The sequence below is a fragment of the Rhinichthys klamathensis genome, unplaced genomic scaffold (genome assembly GCF_029890125.1).
Source record: "Rhinichthys klamathensis goyatoka isolate OS25496 unplaced genomic scaffold, OSU_Roscu_1.1 h1tg000262l_1, whole genome shotgun sequence".
Taxonomy (NCBI): Eukaryota; Metazoa; Chordata; class Actinopteri; order Cypriniformes; family Leuciscidae; genus Rhinichthys; species Rhinichthys klamathensis.
Genome location: NW_026606783.1, coordinates 218,043 through 240,769, shown reverse-complemented (window position 1 = coordinate 240,769; position 22,727 = coordinate 218,043). Strand labels below are relative to the sequence as shown.

Below are 22,727 nucleotides of genomic sequence, written 5' to 3'. Positions count from 1 at the left end.
GTGTCTAGTGAGTCAATCAAACTGTCCAATTCACTTCAACAAATGTACAATATCTTCAATTTACAAATGCATTTTACAATTTCATCTGAAGTAAATACAAACTTGAGACATTCAATTCCAGATTTGCCCAGAGCAAGAATTCCCTGACATTAGATGCAAGCACACATGTATACATTTCTATACATGTATACATGCACACACACACACACACACACACACACACACACACACACACACACACACACACACACACACACACACACACACACACACACACACACACACACACACACACACACACACACACACACACACACACACACACACACACACACACACACACACACACACACACACACACACACACACAAAGAATCCTGCTGCCCTCTAGTGGTCTCAAACAGGATAATTTGGATTATCTGGGATGTGTTCAATTACAAACAAAGGTCTTTTTGCATTTAAAAAAAAAAACATTTCAAGTAAAAGCTCCAGAATCATGCCTTTCAATCGACGCACCAAACGCAACTAGCCGTCATTTTAGCAACTGTAAAAGCATAAATATCAACAATGAAACAGTCCAGTTTAAGCTTTCAACATTTTAAGGTGCCTCAGTATAGTGTACTCACCCCTCCCAGAGTCTAATATGAATCAAATGATCTATTTCAAAAGAGAATATCAGACCTAATTTAGAGCGAGTGCAGGGTTGGAAGGGGAGACGTGATTTTTCTGATCACATACAGTTCGTTGGATCGGCTGATTTTCAATGTCCGTCAATCATAAATGAGACCAATGATTGAGCATTTGTCAGTCCGCTGGACACATCGGTGGAGACAAGAGCAACTTTCAAACATGTTGTTTGAAGGAGCAGCAGTTGCTATGAGGTGTCTACTCTTCATCTGCGCTCCTCAGCATGAGGATAGAGTTATAAATTTTGAGAGCGGGGCCGAGCTTGATGCTTAGAATCTTTACAATGTCTGACTGAGTAAGGAGCAGGAAGGCCTCACCATCAATTTGCTGTAGGAAAAAGAATGGGAAAAAAAACATATTCACTTAGTCTGAGAACAAAAATACTCAGAGATTACATTAGTCCTAAATGTGATAAATTAGTGCAAATGACTGAATACCCGAATGCGAAGTATTGTAATTTGTTTAACCAACATTATCAATTAAACCAGGCCCTGAATTGCGTTTTGGAAAATAGGGGGGAATTCCCCCTTGGATGACTCTTATGGGGGGGATTTTTTTATTACAATTATCTCAACTACATGTTTGCTCACTTCTGTGTATTTGTGGTTTTACAATGAGGTAATTTTGTTGTGCAATATAGCTTACACACAGCACAAGAATCTTGATTTCAAACTTTGAATTGAATTTACTAACCATCAGTAAAATAAGAACAAATACATTAAAAGCAGTAGCACAAATAAATACAACAGAATAAATATAAAAATGAATGTTTTTTTTCCAGACGCAATGTGTTGCTGTAAAGCCATATATAAGAGCGAAAGCGAGAGAGAGACGACGTAGAACCACTGAATCACTCACGCTGTTTTCAAATTAGTGATTTGATCTGATATTCTGTGTGTATTAATTTACTCCTCTAATCTACATGCTATAGTAAAAACATTTTTGTGGGAATTAATTTCCAGCATAATAAGCGCGAAACCTGTGGGAATTAGTAAAACTACTGTATATGCAATATCTGCAATCCCGCAGCGAAATTCAGGCACTGATTAAGCATATATTCTATTATACAGATATTTGTGGAAAAAAAGTTCCATGACTTTTCCAAAACTTTCTGGGTTTCCAGGCCACGAAATTGCTATTTTAAAATACTTTTCCAGGTTTTTCATGACCATACAAACCCTGCTGGAGTAATGGCTGCAGAAAATTCAGCCTTGCCATCACAGGAATAAATTATATTTGAATATATATTAAAAATACAGTTATTTTAAATTGTAATAATATTTTTACAATATTACTGTATTTTTGAACAAATAAATGCAGCCTTGTTAAGTATAAGAGACTTCTTTTACAAACATTGGAAAAAATCCAACCCCAAACTTTTGAATGGTAGTGTATACTATATAGGGAAGGTACATTACACTAATATTCACAAGTAAAGTTGATGTTTTAGTTATTTACCTCCTTCCTGAAGGTGGCAGCATGCTCTCTGCAGCCAGGCAGGCCTCGTACAAAACTTGAAACCTGAAAGAACAACATCGTCAAATAAGATGCAATAAAAATAAATACGTTTAGAGGACCTCTTTTAAAGCATAAATGAACTTTTCTAGAGTTATCAAATGCCACCTCTTCAGTGTTCCACTTTGCCACTCTCTTGGCGGTGAGGCCCAAAGCTTCAGGCAGCAGTTTGCCATGCTTTTCCCAACACAGCTGAAACCTCGGTGGCTCCCATCCACAAAACACAGACTCATGCAGGAACTGCTGAAGAGAATCTACAACACAAATAGAATTTATTCATGACATGCCTTGCAAACGTTCTCATATGTCAGTCATTGGCAAATAACAGTGTCCAAGATAAAGAAAAGGTTACTAGTTCAAAATACAGGCGCCAAGTTCTTAGAAATGTGCTTTTTGTATTCAGGTAACTTCTTATATGGTTGACATTTTTGGAAAAGTTTAAATGTAGTGTTATTTTATATATAATGAACTAAGCTTGTCTTGTTATAAAAAGGTCAAATTACCTTATTGCCCTTGACAGTCATGACAGCATGCATTTCTGATATCATTTTCTGGTCATGTTAGTTGTCATGGCTTTGATTTGGTGGACAAAAGTGAGTAAAGCAGTTTTGTTAAGATATTTTTTTGTGTTCTCAGAAATAAAAATGATTGACTGTCAAACTACTACTAATTAAATATGTATTGATTTTTAAAAACAATAATAAAGCTTTTTTTCCTTCATTGTGTTTTATGTTTTTACTTTATTTCTCTCAAAAATATCAAACTTATTTTAATTCAAAAAATTAAAAATATGTACTTCATAGATGAAGTGTATTCAAGTCATTATATCTATGAATTTTTTTATTATTATTACACATCCAGGCAAAAAACCAAGCATCGCTTCATTGACCCATGTACAAAATTCTCCAAGGTTATGGATTATCCACAAAAAAAGCAAATTAAGCCAAAATATCTGAAGAATCTATACCTTTCCCATCACCTTCCTGCTTCACTTGGGGTGGCTTGACACATTTAGGAGCACTGCCAGACCTGAAGAATGAGAAATCGATAAAAAGTGAGCGTGTGTGTGTGTGTGAGAAAAAGAAAAGTTAAACTGTACATCACTGCTGACACTCACACAATGTGCTCACGCACTGCCCGAGCTTGTGGACAGGTGTCTGTGGTGGTGTCAGGGGGGTCTGGGGTGCTGGCGCTGGGTGTGGGTGTGGGAGGCTGCGTCTGAGTGAGCGTTTCAGCACGGCGGTGGCGCGGGGGTCCACTGAGCGTGACTGGCCTCTCCCCACTCAGTCTGTCTGGAACCAACCCGTCTTTATTCAAATTCAGATCTGAGTATGGACAACTCACCGCCCTAACAATGGGAGAGAGACTCGTTTGCATTTGAATGCGCATTATGAGTTGTGTTTGTAACAACACATGTATAACTTACGTGTAATGTGTCCCATACCGAGGTCCTCGAATGTGTCCGACTCCGTTGCATCCTTGGGTTGGGCAGCCTTGTCCTGGAGGGACTGGAGAATCTCTGGGACCTGATAATATTACCATTACGAGTTAGATTATGAGTCCGGTGTGGCCATGTGCTGAAATACTTTATATTTGTGTGTAGGTCAGTATGTTACCGTTGGGGTGTTGTAGAGGATGACCTGTTTTCTGACACCAGCCTACTGGGTGCAGTTCTGGGCTATCGGCATCTAGCCAATAATCATACTCGTCACTCCAGCCATCAAAATGGATCTATGTATATATATAAACACAAAGATTTAGTGAAGATATACTATCTGTACAAGCATATTAAATGCTGTATGTCCATGTTGGCTTCTAATTAGAGTAAGCTAATTAGACAAAACAGATATATTTGTGTGTAAACCTTGATTCTGTGGTCTTCTGTATCAGAGATGGTGGAGACACGGATGAGTACGGCATTACGTTTGTCCACTGCCTCTAGCTTCATTCCAACTTGGAAGCCATGTGGTGGTCTCTGGATGGCCAAGGATCAAAGGTCATTCAGAAAACTATTAAAAACATATTATATAAACAAATAATACATACTTAAATCAAACAAATGTATAAAACAGGACATATCCTTTTAGGGAGTGTTTCTCACCACTTTCACCTTTAGCTTGTTTGCTATTTCTCTACATTTATTTGTTCATATTTATTATGAAGAGAGCTATACTAATAACTTTGAATTGTGTAGAAGATTAAATTAAATTGTTAAAACACAAAATATGTATAAAACAGAACATATGTCTTTTATGAATCATATGTTATCATTGAATCTTTTTTTATCAAACTGCCTACTACTTTAAACCAGATCAAACGTGTTTTATTCTTTGTAAATTTTATTTCTATTTTGTTCAGGCTGACTCTGCACTTTAGCACCACACCAACTACTAGGACCTTTCAAATGATATTTGACCAATTATAAAATGTCATTTGAAAGGTCCTAGTTAAAACTTAAATTATTTACCTACACCTCTTATGGTTCATTGCAATGATTTAAACCGTACCTGTTTAAAGGCTCTAGCTGGTGCAGCTTGGGTTCCAGTTTCTTCTAGGTACTTTTCCCAAGAAAAACTCTTTGGGTGCTTATACTCTAAGAAAGACATAAATAGACTTCCAATAACTTTAATACAACTTTTCATGCACATTAGAGCTTGTTAAAAAAGAAAAGAAAACGAAAACTAATTCTGGGGCTTTCAAACTGGGGTCCAGGGGGTGCTATGGGGTCCGTGGTAAATTTGAGAGGGGGAAAAAAATACAAAATGTTTAGCTTGTTCCTGTTTTCTTTGTTTTTTTTTATGAAAAGTGCTATACTAATAAATTTAATTGATTAGAAGATGTTAGATAGATACATCGTAAATTGTAAATATTTTCCAGATCCTTTATATTGACTTTAGTACAACGACACATAAAAGCTACATATAAAAGTTAACAAAGAAAAATATTTAAGGGAGTCTGACCTGCAGGTGTGGTGAGTGTTAACTCCACCTCCTCACAGTACCCGACTGGATGAATGTACGGACTGCTGGCATCACACCTGAGAACAAACAGAATGCACTTACAACCACATGCACATGGGGACACTCATATGGCCAGTATTCTGCTCACGATCTTACCAATAATCATACGTATCGTCCCAGTTGTCAAAGTGAATGAGGAGCCGGTTGTCGACAGCAGCAGCAATGGTTGCTACGCAGATGAGTGACGGGTTCTTCCTGTCCACGGCCTCCAGCTTCATCCCAGCACGGAATCCTGACGGTGTGACTGACTAAATAGGGCAGATAACACATGGTTAAAAAAGAAAGCATGATCTCCTGGAATAAAATATCTCTTATTCTCTTGAAGTGTGTGCATATGAAATGACATACTGTATTAAGACTCTTGAAGAGATGTTTGGGGGCCAGTTGACCCCTACAGTTCTTTACATATGTGTTCCAGTTAAACTCTCCATCTCTGCAACCTGTTAAATCATAGTAAAGAACAGCATACGCAATACATTTTACTAGCAGCATATGCAGCAACTAAGAGTGTCCACAAAAAAAAACTTTTTTAAACAACATGAAAACTATGCTAACGTAACCATGCTTTATTCAATTATATCTTATATTATATTTAATTATATTTATTATTTATAAATAATATTTGTATAAATTACAATACTTGTAATTACAATACTATTACATCTATGTTGAATATCAGAATAACAGCTAGACCAGTTTGTCATCACACAGTTCAGAGAGAATATTGAGTTTAAGTAGTTTTAACACATAAAGAAACATCTATAAAACAGATCTACCATGTTACAGAAAACAAAAGTAGCGTTTTGCATGGTTGATCCTTGCCAACAGTTTTTTTTTTTTTTTTACAGTACATCTTTATTAGTACATTAAGCACCTTTTGGAAGCAATAGCTTGAGGCCGGTTTTCTCACACCAGCCTGGCGGCTTCACATCCCATGAGTCAGCATTTACCCAGAAGTCATAGCACTCAGGGTAACCATCAAAGTGAAGCCGAATCCTGTAACCTTGCACCTGGAAGAGAGAAAATACATCTTACTATAAGCGCAACCTAAAAACTACATTTAGTTTTGTGCTCCTAATAATGACACATCAAGTAACATCACAGAAACATTTGACCCTGGTTACCTCTGCAACAGTCAAAACACAGAAGAGAGCAGGGTGACAGGGGTCCAGTCCCTCTAACTTCATGCCAACTTTAAATCCATTCCTACTCTGCGGAACAGACTGGTGCTGTATGGCAAACACACAAAAACAAAATTATTGAATTTCATAGATGTCATGCTTTAAAAAAATCTCTCTGTTTTCTTTCAAGTAACACTTTTTTCTAATGACAAACCTGAATTGACATCAAACTTACCATCCTAATCAGGATCCCAACCATACCATGTTATTTATATAACCGTGATATATACTGTCTTTCTCACCTCCTTAAAAAGTTTCAAAGGAGCGGCAATGGCTCTCTCCTCCTCCAGATAAGCTGACCAACTCCAGGTTTTCTTCTTAACAGGAGGTGCTGTCACTATGGAAACAGCATCACAAAGAGGCACTTTATATGGCTTAGAAAAGCATGGAAAGGATGACAGTCTGAAACTGACTGAAAATATACATGACACAATCTGTACAACCTGCTAAAAGACTCAATTTGGCATGCACCAATTTAAAAATATTTTGACAACACTGATACAAAATAAATTAAGACTAAAAACTCAAATCTGTCAGTCATATTAAATGTAACCAGTGAATTTAAGCATCACAACATTATAATGTATAGTATGAATACAAATATTAATAAGACTATATTAAATTTGAGATTTGCCTAAGATTACATTTAACAGTGTTATTACATAATTCGTTTTATTTATTTTTTAAATAACTTGAGTTAATTATGTGATTGTAAGACAGCAAAGGTCATTTAAATAACATTTTTTAACCTTAATTAAAAAATTTGGGAAATGACCATGCACAATTAAATATCAGATGATATATATCCAATATCCAAAAATAAAAAATCCCTAACATCAGATGATAACTGATATGGCACCAATATATTGTGAATCCCTAGACATAAGGCATGAGATACTGTCAGGCCAGTTTATATTTCCGTGTGTGTGTGTGTGTGTGTGTGTGTGTGTGTGTGTGTGTGTTAGCTAAATGAAAATTACCAACCTAGTCTAGCAACTTTAGCCGCTCGTCTTCCCTTCGAGGATTTAACCTTCTCCTGAAAAAACAGAAAAAAATAAAAAACTGATCAATGCAGTAGTTCATCCCTGTTGATATTGAATGTGTGCTCTTTTGGTGTGCTCTTTTGGTGTGAGATGTGTGTGTGTGTGTGTGTGTGTGTGTGTGTGTGTGTGTGTGTGTGTGTGTGTGTGTGTGTGTGTGTGTGTGTGTGTGTGTGTGTGTGTGTGTGTGTGTGTGTGTGTGTATTACCTCTTCCTCCTCTATGTTGTCCTCCTCTTCATCTCCAGATTCCATAAACATCTTCTTCTTCTTTCTCACACGTTTACCTAAACGCTCTCCTTCGAATGCCTCAGCTGGGGTTGAACTGCACACATAAAAGCGCTATATAAATAAAGGTGACTTGACTTGACTTGACAAAATAACTTATAAATTCACCATAAACAGTGCAACTGGCAGATCTGTGTAAGTGCCAAAAACATGTACCTGCCACTGGTAGGCTGCACACAAGGAGCACTGCAAAATTTGCCCTGTAGGAAAGACTCCTGTGAACCAGAGTGACCACAGGACCTGCAGTTTGCAGTGGCCTCAGTGATGGGAACAATCACATTGGGCACTGTACTCATGCTGGGGCTTTCCACAGAGCTGGGGCTCCTAGTGTTGATGCCCCCGGCCTGCCTGTGGGGGTCAGTGGAAACTGAAAAAAGAAATCGAGTCCTCAAAAATAAATAAAAGAGCAAATCATTCCTCTATTTGTAGAAATATGTGTTACATGTACTCACCCACAGTATTTGTCTGCTGGTCTGTATTCAACTGGGGCTTTACAGTCTGATTTGAAGTTTTGTTTTGCTCAGGGGAATTACTGTTGTTGGTGCTTGTAGTTTGAGGCTGTAGGCCTGTAAGCTCCGCCTCTTTAACTTTGGGCTCCGCCTCTGTAACAATCTCCAGGGTGCCAAATTCTGTCATCCGAAACTAAAAAATGACCAGATTTTGAGATTTTTTATCAGCACATTCAGAATAGTCCAATATGTCCCTTGCATCACATTTTATGCATCAGATACACTTAATATTTGTACCCGAATGTCACTTCCAGGCAATGTAGCTATGCCGTCCTTCCAGTCAAGAGCGCTCATCATGTCAAAATCGGCTCCAGTGGCAGCAGGACCACCACTCGTAGATGTCTCTGCCATCTTTTCCTACCAAATGGAAGACAAAAGAGAAAAACATATTGTTACAACATGGACAGATGACAGAAGTAAGCATCTTAAAGCACAAAAAGTATTCTCGTCGTATAAGGTTGAGCCACTATAGTCACTTGGACTATTTTAACGATGTCTTTACTAACTTTTCTGGACCGGCAGATGCAATTGAAGGAGTGAGCCAGCTCTCAGATTTCATCAAAAATATCTTAATTTGTATTCTGAAGATTAACGAAAGTCTTACGGGGTTGGAACAACATGAGGGTGAGTAATTACTGACAGAATCTTCATTTTTGGGTGAACTAACTCTTTAAAGTTAAAGGGTTTACCCAAAAATGAACCCCTGGAGCCATATGGATTACTTTTATGATGGATGGATGTGCTTTTTGGGCTTCAAAAAACAAGGTACCATTCACTCCCATTATAAAGTTTGGAAGAACAATGATATTATTTAATATAACTCAGATTGTGTTTGGCTGAAAGAAGAAAGTCATAAACACCTAGGATGGCTTGAGGGTGAGTAAATTATGGGAAAATGTTCATTTTTGGGTGAACTAACTCTTTAACCAAACTGTCCAAAACACCTCTAAAGGGCAAACAATCCTTTAATGTAGTGGTTCTCAACTTTTTTGACTCCAATGCCCCCCATTGTCCTCGACGATATCTGAAGGCCCCCTAGCCCTAGTTTTGTTTTTTAAAACTTATTTTAATCTATCTACACTCTTAGTTTCTTTAAACAAAACAAAAAATAAGTTAATAATTAAAGTTAAAATAATAACATTTCGGGATTCAAGAAGTTTTAAGATCTGAATGTTCTTTAGGGTTTAACCAATTAACTTTTTCAGTCATTCGTGATTTACTGGATATGGATTATAGATATAACTAGACAAAGTTCGTCGAGACAAACTTTAAGTTGGCTTGTGAAAGTTTGGACCGCAAAGTTTGAAGAAGTTTAAAGTAGTTTGAAGTTTAAATTAGTTTAAAGTTTAAATTAGTTTGAAGTAGTTTATAGTTTAACTTAGTTTAAAGTTTAAAGTAGTTTAAAGTAGTTTATAGTTTAAAGTAGTTTAAAGTTTAACTTAGTTTAAAGTTTAAAGTACTTTAAAGTTTAAATTAGTTTAAAGTTTAAATTAGTTTGAATTTTAAAGTAGTTTGAAGTTTAAATTAGTTTGAAAGTTAAAGTAGTTTAAAGTTTAAATAAGTTTGAATTTTAAAGTAGTTTAAAGGTTAAAGTATAGTTTCAAGTAATTAAATGTTGCTAGGGTGTTTCTAGTGGGTTGCTAAGGTGTTGTAGGTGGTTGCTAAGGTATTTTGAGTGGTTGCTAGGGTGTTCTGGGTGGTTGCTAGGTGGTTGCTAAGGTATTTTGGGTGGTTGCTAGGGTGTTAAGGATGGTTGCTAGGGGGTTGCTAAGGTATTTTGGTTGATTGCTAGGGTGTTATGGGTGGTTGCTAAGGGGTTGCTAAGGTATTTTGGGTGGTTGCTAGGGTGTTCTGGGTGGTTGCTAGGGTGTTCTAAGGTATTTTGGGGGATTGCTATGGTGTTGCTAGGGTGTTCTTATGTATTTTGGGTGGTTGCTAGGGTGTTCTGGGTGGTTGCTAGGGTGTTCTAAGGTATTTTGTGTGGTTGCTAGGTGGTTGCTAGGGTGTTCTAAGGTGTTTTGGGTGGTTGCTATGGTGTTCTGGGTGGTTGCTAGGGTGTTTTAAGGTATTTTGGGTGGTTGCTAGGGTGTTAAGGATGGTTGCTAGGGGGTTGCTACGGTATTTTGGTTGGTTGCTAGGGTGTTCTGGGTGGTTGCTAAGGGGTTGCTAAAATATTTTGGGTGGTTGCTAGGGTGTTGCTAGGGTGTTCTAAGGTATTTTGGGTGGTTGCTAGGATGTTCTAGGTGGTTGCTAGGGTGTTCTAGGGTATTTTAGGTGGTTGCTAGGGTGTTCTAAGGTATTTTAGGGAGTTGCTAGGGTGTTCTTTTGTATTTTGGGTGGTTGCTAGGGTGTTCTAAGGTATTTTGTGTGGTTGCTAGGGTGTTCTAAGGTGTTTTGGGTGGTTGCTAGGGTGTTCTGGGTGGTTGCTATGGTGTTGCTAGGGTATTTTAAGGTATTTTGTGTGGTTGCTAGGGTGTTCTAAGGTATTTTGGGTGGTTGCTAGGGTGTTCTGGGTGGTTGCTAGGGTGTTCTACGGTATTTTGGGTGGTTGCTAGGGTGTTGCTAGGGTGTTCTAAGGTATTTTGGGGAGTTGCAAGGGTGTTGCTAGGGTGTTCTAATGTATTTTGGGTGGTTGCTAGGGTGTTCTGGGTGGTTGCTATGGTGTTCTAAGGTATTTTGGGTGGTTGCTAGGGTGTTCTAAGGCATTTTGGGTGGTTGCTAGGGTGTTGCTAGGGTGTTCTAAGGTATTTTGGGTGGTTGCTATGGTGTTCTAAGGTATTTCGGTTGGTTTCTAGGGTGTTCTGGGTGGTTGTTATGCAGTTGCTAGGGTGTTCTGGGTGTTTGCTATGGTGAACTATTTATGAGTTTAAAAGTTCATAAGTGTATGAATTCATGAGAGTTCATAAGTGTATGAATTCTTGAGAGTTCATAAGTGTATGAATTAATGAATTTATAAGTTCATGAGTTTATAAGTGTATGAATTTATGAGTTTAGAGTTTATAAGTTTAAATGAGTAAGAGTTCAGAGTTTATTAATTTATGAGTTCATAAGTGTATGAATTCATGAGTTTATAAGTGTGTGAGGTTATAGTTTATAAGTTTAAATGAGTAAGAGTTCAGAGTTTATTAATTTATGAGTTCATAAGTGTATGAATTCATGAGTTTATAAGTTTATAAGTTTAGAGTTTAAATTAGTTTGAAGTTTAAATTAGTTTGAAGTTTAAAGTGTAATTTAGTTTGAAGTTTCATTTAGTTTAAAGTAGATAGATAGATAGGTGGATAAGTGTCATAGATATATGAGTTTATTAGTTTAATTGAGTCTCATTGGCTCATATAGTGTATAGAATGGCAGTTTGATTCAGTCTAGGGTTTCAAGGGATTTACATTTAAATTTTTGACAGTTGGGGAGTTTGAAAATCTGAAGATTCCGCAATGTTAAGTCAATGGGAGTTTTTTCCGAGTTTGATCGTAGTTTTTAGGAAAACCGTAAGTCCGATCAGTTAGAAAAGATATAGCACACTAAGTCAGAACAGTTTGAGTGTCCGTGCCGAGTTTGGAGTATGTGGAGTTAAAGCTCTAGGAGGAGTTAGAGTCAGAAATTTCAGAGTAAGAAAAAGAAGAATAATAATAACTAGAAAAAGTTCGTCGAGACAAACTTTAAGTTGGCTTGTGAAAGTTTGGACCGCAAAGTTTGAAGAAGTTTAAAGTAGTTTGAAGTTTAAATTAGTTTAAAGTTTAAATTAGTTTGAAGTTTAAATTAGTTTAAAGTAGTTTATAGTTTAACTTAGTTTAAAGTTTAAAGTAGTTTAAATTAATTTAAAGTTTAAATTAGTTTGAATTTTAAAGTAGTTTGAAGTTTAAATTAGTTTGAAAGTTAAAGTAGTTTAAAGTTTAAATAAGTTTGAATTTTAAAGTAGTTTGAAGTTTAAATTAGTTTAAAGTAGTTTAAAGTAGTTTAAAATTTTAAATAGTTTAAAGTTCAAAGTAGTTTAAAGGTTAAAGTATAGTTTCAAGTAATTAAATGTTGCTAGGGTGTTTCTAGTGGGTTGCTAAGGTGTTGTGGGTGGTTGCTAGGTGGTTTCTAAGGTATTTTGAGTGGTTGCTAGGGTGTTCTGGGTGGTTGCTAGGGTGTTCTAGGGTATTTTAGGTGGTTGCTATGGTGTTGCTAGGGTGTTTTAAGGCATTTTGGGTGGTTGCTAGGGTGTTGTTAGGGTGTTCTAAGGTATTTTGGGTGGTTGCTATTGTGTTGCTAGGGTATTCTAAGGTATTTTGGGTGGTTGCTAGGGTGTTGCTAGGGTGTTCTAAGGTATTTTTGGTGGTTGCTTGGGTGTTCTGGGTGGTTGCTAGGGTGTTCTAAGGTATTTTGGGTGGTTGCTAGGGTGTTCTGGGTGGTTGCTATGGTGTTGCTATGGTGTTCTAAGGTATTTTTGGTGGTTGCTAGGGTGTTGCTAGGATGTTCTGAGGTATTTTGGGTGGTTGCTAGGGTGTTGCTAGGGTGTTCTAAGGTATTTTTGGTGGTTGCTAGGGTGTTGCTAGGGTGTTCTAAGGTATTTTGGGTGGTTGCTATGGTGTTGCTAGGGTGTTCTAAGTTATTTTGGGTGGTTGCTAGGGTGTTCTAAGGTATTTTGGGTGGTTGCTAGGGTGTTGCTAGGGTGTTATAAGGCATTTTGGGTGGTTGCTAGGGTGTTCTAAGGTATTTTGGGTGGTTGCTAGGGTGTTGCTAGGGTGTTCTAAGGTATTTTTGGTGGTTGCTAGGGTGTTGCTAGGGTGTTCTAAGGTATTTTGGGTGGTTGCTATGGTGTTGCTAGGGTGTTTTAAGGTATTTTGGGTGGTTGCTAGGGTGTTCTAAGTTATTTTGGGTGGTTGCTAGGGTGTTCTAAGGTATTTTGGGTGGTTGCTAGGGTGTTGCTAGGGTGTTATAAGGCATTTTGGGTGGTTGCTAGGGTGTTCTAAGGTATTTTGGGTGGTTGCTAGGGTGTTCTGTATGGTTGCTAGGGTGTTCTAAGGTATATTATGTGGTTGCTAGGGTGTTCTAAGGTATTGTGGGTGGTTGCTATGGTGTTGCTAGGGTGTTCTAAGGTATTTCAGTTGGTTTCTAGGGTGTTCTGGGGGGTTGCTATGCAGTTGCTAGAGTGTTCTGGGTGTTTGCTATGGTGAACTATTTATGAGTTTAAAAGTTCATAAGTGTATGAATTCATGAGAGTTCATACGTGTATGAATTAATGCATTTATAAGTTCATGAGTTTATAAGTGTATGAATTTATGAGTTTAGAGTTTATAAGTTTAAATGAGTAAGAGTTCAGAGTTTATTAATTTATGAGTTTGAGTTCATAAGTGTATGAATTCATGAGTTTATAAGTGTATGAGTTTATAAGTGTACGAGTTTATGAGTTTAAAGTTTAAATTAGTTTGAAGTTTAAATTAGTTTGAAGTTTAAAGTGTAATTTAGTTTGAAGTTTCATTTAGTTTCAAGTAGATAGATATATAGATGAGTGTCATAGATATATGAGTTTATTAGTTTGAATGAGTCTCATTGGCTCATATAGTGTATAGAATGGCAGTTTGATTCAGTCTAGGGTTTCAAGGGATTTACATTTGAATTTTTGACAGTTGGGGAGTTTGAAAATCTGAAGATTCCGCAATGTAAAGTCAATGGGAGTTTTTTCCGACTTTGATCGTCATTTTTAGGAAAACCGTAAGTCCGATCAGTTAGAAAAGATATAGCATACCGAGTCAGAACAGTTTGAGTGTCCGTGCCGAGTTTGGAGTATGTGGAGTTAAAGCTCTAGGAGGAGTAGCAGTTGTAAATTTTGAGTAAGAAGAATAATAATAATAACTAGAATGTACATTTCCAGAAGAAAATGTGAAGTGGTGCTTGCAGTGGCAAAACTCGCCGCTCGGTTGCTAGGGTGTTCTTGGAGTTTGCTATGATGATGCAAGGCAGTTGCTAGGGTGTTCTGGGTGGTTGCTATGGTGTTGCTATGCGGTTGCTAGGGTATTCTGGGTGGTTGCTAAGGTGTTTTGGGTGGTTGCTAGGCGGTTTCTAGGGTGTTCTGGGTGGTTGCTAGGGTGTTGCTAGTTTGTTGCTAGGTGGTTGCTAGGGTGTTTTGGGTGGTTGCTAGGGTGTTGCTAGGCGGTTGCTAGGGTGTTCTGGGTGGTTGCTAGGGTGTTGCTAGGCGGTTGCTAGGGTGTTCTGGGTGGTTGCTAGGGTGTTGCTAGGTGGTTGCTAGGGTGTTCTGAGTGGTTGCTAGGGTGTTGCTAGGTGGTTGCTAGGGTGTTCTGGGTGGTTGCTAGGGTGTTGCTAGGTGGTTGCTAGGGTATTCTGGGTGGTTGCTAGGGTGTTGCTAGGTGGTTGCTAGGGTGTTCTGAGTGGTTGCTAGGGTGTTGCTAGGTGGTTGCTAGGGTGTTCTGAGTGGTTGCTAGGGTGTTGCTAGGCCGTTGCTATGGTGTTCGAGGGTGGTTGCTAGGGCGTTGCTAGGCAGTTGCTAGGGTATCCTGGGTGGTTGCTAGGCGGTTGCTAGGGTGTTCTGGGTGGTTGCTAGGCAGTTGCTAGGGTGTTTTGGGTGGTTGCTAGGCGGTTGCTAGGGCGTTGCTAGGCGGTTGCTAGGGTAATCTGGGTTGTTGCTAGGGCGTTGCTAGGCGGTTGCTAGGGTATCCTGGGTGGTTGCTAGGCGGTTGCTAGGGTGTTCTGGGTGGTTGCTAGGGCGTTGCTAGGCAGTTGCTAGGGTGTTCTGGGTGGTTGCTAGGGTGTTGCTAGAGTAATTTGGGTGGTTGCTATGGTGTTACTAGGTGGTTGGTAGTTGTCAAAGATGGTTACTGTTGAGTTTGTAGCATTTTATTGGCATGATTTAGCACTTAGCTAATCAATATTAGCATGTAGCTATTCACTGCTAGCATGTGTAGCATGTAGCAAGTCCTGTTTGCTAGCATGAGTCAAAAGACCCAACCCCCATCTCTATACGATGTTCTGATGCAGAGATGTAGGTCTTGCAAAATGGTTGCTAGGGTACTCTGTTTGGTTGCTAGGGAGTGGCTTGGCAGCTGCCAATCATGAAGCTCCAAAGTCAATGTGAATGTATAAACCAACCCCCATCTCTATACGATGTTCTGATGCAGAGATATTGGTTTTGCAAAATGGTTGCTAGGGTACTCTGTTTGGTTGCTAGGGAGTGGCTTGGCAGCTGCCAATCATGAAACTCCAAAGGCTGCTTGTCACTATGAAAGATATAAACCAACTCCCATGCCTCTGTGACATTCAGAATGGACGATATTCCTCTTTGGATTTTGGTTGCTAAGGTGCTCGACAATGGTTGCTAGGGCGTGGCTAGCAAGTGTTGAGGTGATTCATGATTGGCTGTTTGCTGGCCCGAGTCAAACGAGACCACCCTCATGTTTCTATGACAATTCAGTCCAGAGATATCCCTTCGATCTCTTTCAATGGAAGTCTATGGGAGTTGTTGCTAAGGTGCTCTAAATGGTTGCTAGGGCGTGGCTTGATAGCTTCACAATGATCCTGAGAGACTGATTGGTTGTCTGAGTAAAATGAGCCCGCCCCCTTGTCTCTATGACACTGTGATCCAGAGTTATGTTCAATATAAAAGCGGTTTCTATGGTGTAGGACGGCCCATTTCATGGGCCGTCCTACACCATAGTAAGTCAATGGGGAAACTTTGGGCAGCTCCTGCACCCCAGGGGTGCAACTTTTACCCCATTGTGTGGTTTGTTCTTACAGAGTCTGTCAGCCTCTTCAAATGTGGCAAATTTCACGTTTCTGCGACATCCTCGTTCCGAGCTACGACTCGTCAAAGTTTTTCGCAATGTTAAGTCTATGGGATTTTTTTGGGCCGTTTTTCGCCCCTGGGGCGACCATCGTACCCCCGATCTCTTAGAAAAGTCATAGCACACCATTCCCAAACAGGCCGCACGTTTTGACACCTCATTCATGGGTCTGTGACAAAAACTGCGGGAGGAGTAGCGCGTCAAAAAGTGGCCGGAAGAATAATAAGAAGAAGAATAATAAGTATGTGAGATAACAATAGTGTTGCTTCGCCATAGGCAAGCACCACTAACTAGAATGTACATTTCCAGAAGAAAATGTGAAGTGGTGCTTGCAGTGGCAAAACTCGCCGCTCGGTTGCTAGGTTGTTGGACATGATTGCATACGAGCAAAGAACCATGTCTGTACGATATTCTGGTGCTGAGATATGGCTTATTCATGTGTTTGTATGGTTACTAGGGTACTCTATATGGTTGCTATGGTGTGCTTATACAGTTTATGAGATGATATTTAAAGACTAGTTGACAGTCTGAGTCAAAAAAGGCAAACTCCATGTTTCTACTATATTCTGGAGCTAAAATATGGCTTGTAAATGTAGTTTTATGGTTGCTAGGGTGCCCTAAGTGGTTGCTAGGGCGTGGCCATGAAGTTGTTATGTCACTACTTATAGGCTTCTGGATAGGCCGAGTCAAAAGAGCCCAATCCCAAGTCTCTATGACCTCCTGGTCAAAAGATATGATCTCACAAATTTTTTGCCAATGTTAAGTCTATGGGACTTTTTTCGGCAAATTTTTCGCCCGCCGGACGAACATCGTACAACCGATCGCTTAGAAAAGACATAGCACACCTCTCCTCAATGAACCGGTTGATTTGACACCTCATTCATGGGTCTACGACAAAAGGTGCGGGAGGAGTAGCGTGCCGAAGTTTTGTCTAGGTGAATAGTAATCACAACACTAGAATGTACATTTCCAGAAGAAAATGTGAAGTGGTGCTTGCAGTGGCAAAATTCGCAGCTCGGTTGCTAGAGTGTGGCACACGATTGCATACGAGACAAAAAACACGTCTGTACGATGTTCTGGTGCTGAGAAATGTCATATTCATGTGTTCAGGTGGTTACTAGGGTACTCTATATGGTTGCTATGGTGTGCTTATACAGTTTATGAGATGATATTTAAAGAGTAGTTGACAGTCTAAGTCAAAAAAGCCAAACTCCATGTTTCTACTTTTTTCTGGAGCTGAAATATGGCTTGGAAATGTAGTTTTATGGTTGCTAGGGTGCCCTAAGTGGTTGCTAGGGCGTGACCATGAAGTTATTATGTCACTACTTATTGGCTTCTTGATAGGCCGAGTCAAAAGAGCCCAACCCCAAGTCTCTATGACCTTCTGTTCAAAAGATATGATCTCACAAATTTTGTGACAATGTTAAGTCTATGGGACTTTTTTACCCAATGATTTGCCCCTGGGGCGAACACCGTACCCCTGATCGCTAAGAAAAATCATACCACACCTCTCCTCAATAATCCGCACAATTTGACGCCTCAATCAGGGGTGTGTGATGTCGGCGTGTATTTTTTAACAGATAATTACTGTGGAGTTTTTATTTGGAGTTTTTATAGAGTTTTATAGAGTTTTTATAGAGTTATTTAGTATGGCACGAGGCCTGCGGCCTCGTGCCTATCACCCACGGTTGCTAGGGTGCTGTAACTGGTTGCTATGGTGTGGCTTTGAAGATTTTAGGCCATTACTTATTGGCTGCTTGATAAAATAAATCCTCTGAGGGAGAGAGAGAGGGCCTGACAGCAGGGCTGTCAGGCCCTTTTCTGTGGATGTGTGTGAAAGTGGCAGTTTGGATTTGAATTTTTGAAAATTCCGCAATGTTAAGTCAATGGGACTTTTTTGGCCGCTTTTTCGTTCGCTGTGCGAACATCGTACACCCGATCTCTTAGAAAAGTCATAGCACACCTCTCCTCAATGAGCCGGTCGATTTGACGCCTCACTCAGGTGTGTGTGACAAAAGCTGCGGGAGGAGTAGCGCGCCAAACTTTGTGTGGAATAATAAGAATAATAAGTATGCACAATAACACTAGTGTTGCTTTGCCTTTGGCAAGCACCACTAACTAGAAAAAGTTCGTCGAGACAAACTTTAAGTTGGCTTGTGAAAGTTTGGACCGCAAAGTTTGAAGAAGTTTAAATTAGTTTGAAGTTTAAATTAGTTCAAAGTAGTTTATAGTTTAACTTAGTTTAAAGTTTAAAGTAGTTTAAATTAATTTAAAGTTTAAATTAGTTTGAATTTTAAAGTAGTTTGAAGTTTAAATTAGTTTGAAAGTTAAAGTAGTTTAAAGTTTAAATAAGTTTGAATTTTAAAGTAGTTTGAAGTTTAAATTAGTTTAAAGTAGTTTAAAGTTTTAAATAGTTTAAAGTTCAAAGTAGTTTAAAGGTTAAAGTATAGTTTCAAGTAATTAAATGTTGCTAGGGTGTTTCTAGTGGGTTGCTAAGGTGTTGTGGGTGGTTGCTAGGTGGTTTCTAAGGTATTTTGAGTGGTTGCTAGGGTGTTCTGGGTGGTTGCTAGGGTGTTCTAGGGTATTTTAGGTGGTTGCTATGGTGTTGCTAGGGTGTTTTAAGGTATTTTGGGTGGTTGCTAGGGTGTTGTTAGGGTGTTCTAAGGTATTTTGGGTGGTTGCTATGGTGTTGCTAGGGTGTTCTGAGGTATTTCGGGTGGTTGCTAGGGTGTTGCTAGGGTGTTCTAAGGTATTTTTGGTGGTTGCTAGGGTGTTGCTAGGGTGTTCTAAGGTATTTTGGGTGGTTGCTATGGTGTTGCTAGGGTGTTCTAAGTTATTTTGGGTGGTTGCTAGGGTGTTCTAAGGTATTTTGGGTGGTTGCTAGGGTGTTGCTAGGGTGTTATAAGGCATTTTGGGTGGTTGCTAGGGTGTTCTAAGGCATTTTGGGTGGTTGCTAGGGTGTTGCTAGGGTGTTCTAAGGTATTTTTGGTGGTTGCTAGGGTGTTGCTAGGGTGTTCTAAGGTATTTTGGGTGGTTGCTATGGTGTTGCTAGGGTGTTCTAAGTTATTTTGGGTGGTTGCTAGGGTGTTCTAAGGCATTTTGGGTGGTTGCTAGGGTGTTGCTAGGGTGTTCTAAGGTATTTTGGGTGGTTGCTAGGGTGTTGCTAGGGTGTTCTAAGGTATTTTTGGTGGTTGCTAGGGTGTTCTGGGTGGTTGCTAGGGTGTTCTAAGGTATTTTGGGTGGTTGCTAGGGTGTTCTGGGTGGTTGCTATGGTGTTGCTATGGTGTTCTAAGGTATTTTGGGTGGTTGCTAGGGTGTTGCTAGGATGTTCTGATGTATTTCGGGTGGTTGCTAGGGTGTTGCTAGGGTGTTCTAAGGTATTTTGGGTGGTTGCTATGGTGTTGCTAGGGTGTTCTAAGGTATTTTGGGTGGTTGCTAGGGTGTTGCTAGGGTGTCATAAGGCATTTTGGGTGGTTGCTAGGGTGTTCTAAGGTATTTTGGGTGGTTGCTAGGGTGTTCTGGGTGGTTGCTAGGGTGTTTCTAAGTTATATTATGTGGTTGCTAGGGTGTTTTAAGGTATTGTGGGTGGTTGCTATGGTGTTGCTAGGGTGTTCTAAGGTATTTCAGTTGGTTTCTAGGGTGTTCTGGGTGGTTGCTATGCAGTTGCTAGAGTGTTCTGGGTGTTTGCTATGGTGAACTATTTATGAGTTTAAAAGTTCATAAGTGTATGAATTCATGAGAGTTCATACGTGTATGAATTAATGCATTTATAAGTTCATGAGTTTATAAGTGTATGAATTTATGAGTTTAGAGTTTATAAGTTTAAATGAGTAAGAGTTCAGAGTTTATTAATTTATGAGTTTGAGTTCATAAGTGTATGAATTCATGAGTTTATAAGTGTATGAGTTTATAAGTGTACGAGTTTATGAGTTTAAAGTTTAAATTAGTTTGAAGTTTAAAGTTTAAATAAGTTTGAAGTTTAAAGTTTAAATAAGTTTGAAGTTTAAATTAGTTTGAAGTTTAAAGTTTAATTTAGTTTGAAGTTTAATTTAGTTTAAAGTAGATAGATAGATGGATAAGTGTCATAGATAGATGAGTTTATGAGTTTGAATGAGTCTCATTGGCTCATATAGTGTATAGAATGGCAGTTTGATTCAGTCTAGGGTTTCAAGGGATTTACATTTGAATTTTTGACAGTTGGGGAGTTTGAAAATCTGAAGATTCCGCAATGTAAAGTCAATGGGAGTTTTTTCCGACTTTGATCGTCATTTTTAGGAAAACCGTAAGTCCGATCAGTTAGAAAAGATATAGCATACCGAGTCAGAACAGTTTGAGTGTCCGTGCCGAGTTTGGAGTATGTGGAGTTAAAGCTCTAGGAGGAGTAGCAGTTGTAAATTTTGAGTAAGAAGAATAATAATAATAATAATAATAATAAGTTTAAATACAACATCAGTAAGTTGGCTCTCACAAGCCAACTTAATAATAATAATAAGTTTAAATACAACATCAGTAAGTTGGCTCTCACAAGCCAACTTAATAAGTTTAAGTACAATATCAGTAAGTTGGCTCTCACAAGCCAACTTAATAATATGTTCTACTTTTTTTCTTGAATTTTTTCCTGATGATATATTTGCAAAATACCCATAGCATTATAATATTTTATTAATTTACATGACTTTTCCAGGTCTATAAATCACACTTTTACATGGCTTCCCCATCCAGGATTTCCAGGACTGTGTTTCAGAGGGGTGAATTAAAGTAAGTCATATCTTGATTTTAGCTGTTTCGGCTTATTTTAATGCTCGTTATTTTCTGCTTTAAATTATTTTAAGTCTTGAGGCCTTTTAATTGTTGAGGAAGTCTGCTGAGCCCCCCTGGTTGAGAACCACTGTTTTAATGCATTCACATGCACAACCAAGCATCTGCTGCGAGTGTCATATAAATATCAGCGCACATTGTTTTAGTAAATAAAACAAAACTGTCGTTTTCAATATTCAAATACGACGTTCTCGTTTCGAAAACCGTGTTTTGACTGCGGCTGATGAAACGACCGCAACTCGAGATTACGAAATAGCCGCGCGTCGCTTGTAGTTCCAACCAATTCCGCTAGAGGGCGACTGCTGCTCGCAGTACGGATTGCACCAAGCACTTAAACGAGGACAAAAATATGTATTTCTACATTGTTATGATGTTCATTTTTATGGACTAGCTATGTATACCAACTCTCATTGACACACTTAAACTACTTTGGTGGTTATTAATGGAGGAAAGCGATTAAAAGTAAAGTTAGACGAACAAGTTCAGCTTTTCCTTGTTTTAAAAGAATCTCGCTAAATCTGTGCTTTTAAAGAGGGCGGATAATCGCGATGACAAGTTAAAACGTACATACTCACAAATGATTAGTTTTCGAAGAAGAAAGTCTCTATTCAAGCACGTTATCGTTCGTATACAGTAGGCAATAGTGTTTTAACGTTCTTGACCTGTCGTGTGTCTTAAATCAAAATATTGTCAAAATATCAGACTGTACAGTAACGGTGCCCCGCAAAGATCACCCAAAAGCTCGTCTGGTTTAATACAAAACGTTTGTTTTGATATTTCAAGTGATGTCTGAATTTATTCTGGCCATAAATAAAGTGCAATGCGCGAGCGCCCATTATTAGCATTCGACTGACACACAAAATGGCGGAGGATAGCAAAGGGCCGCCGACACGTCTAAAGTATGTAAATTATAACAGTTTTCTGGTCTGATTCACATCGCTCGGACCTTCAAATAACACGGGAAGGCCAAGTGTACAACTTGTTTTATTAAAACGCAATGTTTTCCCCTCCGTCAACAAACTCCTTACTTTCCCCTTGTCACGGAATGTCGTTAGCCCGACTGATAGCCCGGCTAGCTGTAACATTAGCAGGGCAGCCTACAATAAACCAAATCAACAGTTTCACGTTCATATCCAAAAGAAAAACATTTCACGAGGTACTTTGAATGAGTTGTCATTTATCAGTATATAACCATAATAACTCGGGTGCATGCAGACCCGGGGAAATAACAAATTGCATGCTTTTAGTTTCTTCTGCACAAACTTGACTTCTAATTATCTTTACGGTTTTTGAACCTCGTTGAAAATAGTCGCAATGGTTGAAAATTGTTAAACAAAAAACGCACTCTATATTCGTATCGTTGTTCACTGCGTGGGTGACGACATTAACGTCATATTTATTGATAAACGTGCAACTCACCTCGTTTCTCTCTTAACTCTTATTTAGACCTGGATGGTGGCGTTATTGCGCATGCGCCGGTTAATATGTGTCTGTCCAACTTCTACAGCCCCGATAAACTTTACCACAGCATATATTTGTGAGTGATTATCTTAATGTAACGGAGAATCAGAGGAACTGAGCCTTATAGCGTCCTTACATGACCCCAGCACTGACTTGTTTCATACCCGTTTCAATCGGTGCTTGTTGCGCTAAAACAATCGAAGGCCTTATTATTACAGATATAGAAAATGGTTTTGATCCCCCTTACGTTTTTACGCTCTTTAAACAAAAAGAGAGCGCTTTGTAGTGTTCAAACGGGGTCACAAATTATTCCATTTTAATGGAGTCTTAGTGCGTGCTCACTGAAACGAGCTGTTTTCAGAGTGTGATTTTTGTATCTGTTCAGTTTACAGTCATTGTAGCGGTGATCCTCTGATTTGATTTCCTGTAACC

General features: G+C 38.9%; 1 protein-coding gene across 3 annotated transcripts; it reads right to left on the bottom strand.

Moving 5' to 3' along the window:
- Positions 1-718: 718 nt before the first annotated feature.
- Positions 719-22,373, bottom strand: l3mbtl1b (L3MBTL histone methyl-lysine binding protein 1b). Of its 3 annotated transcripts, none has more exons than XM_056267702.1 (21): positions 22,254-22,373; positions 8,476-8,595; positions 8,182-8,371; positions 7,886-8,096; positions 7,652-7,766; positions 7,388-7,439; positions 6,646-6,740; positions 6,347-6,451; positions 6,097-6,232; positions 5,571-5,662; positions 5,319-5,470; positions 5,163-5,239; positions 4,710-4,795; positions 4,067-4,177; positions 3,819-3,933; positions 3,629-3,728; positions 3,320-3,550; positions 3,170-3,231; positions 2,311-2,456; positions 2,146-2,208; positions 719-1,014 (listed from the first exon to the last, which is right to left on the bottom strand). In XM_056267702.1, the coding sequence occupies exons 2-21, from the start codon at positions 8,587-8,589 to the stop codon at positions 886-888; spliced, it is 2,382 nt and encodes a 793-aa protein (XP_056123677.1). In that variant the 5' UTR covers positions 8,590-8,595; positions 22,254-22,373; the 3' UTR covers positions 719-885. The 3 variants fall into 3 exon arrangements, with proteins under 3 accessions (XP_056123677.1, XP_056123678.1, XP_056123679.1); XM_056267703.1 differs by having other exon boundaries at positions 3,647-3,728; XM_056267704.1 differs by lacking the exons at positions 8,182-8,371; positions 8,476-8,595; positions 22,254-22,373 and having other exon boundaries at positions 7,808-7,947.
- Between the last annotated feature and the right edge of the window lie 354 nt (positions 22,374-22,727).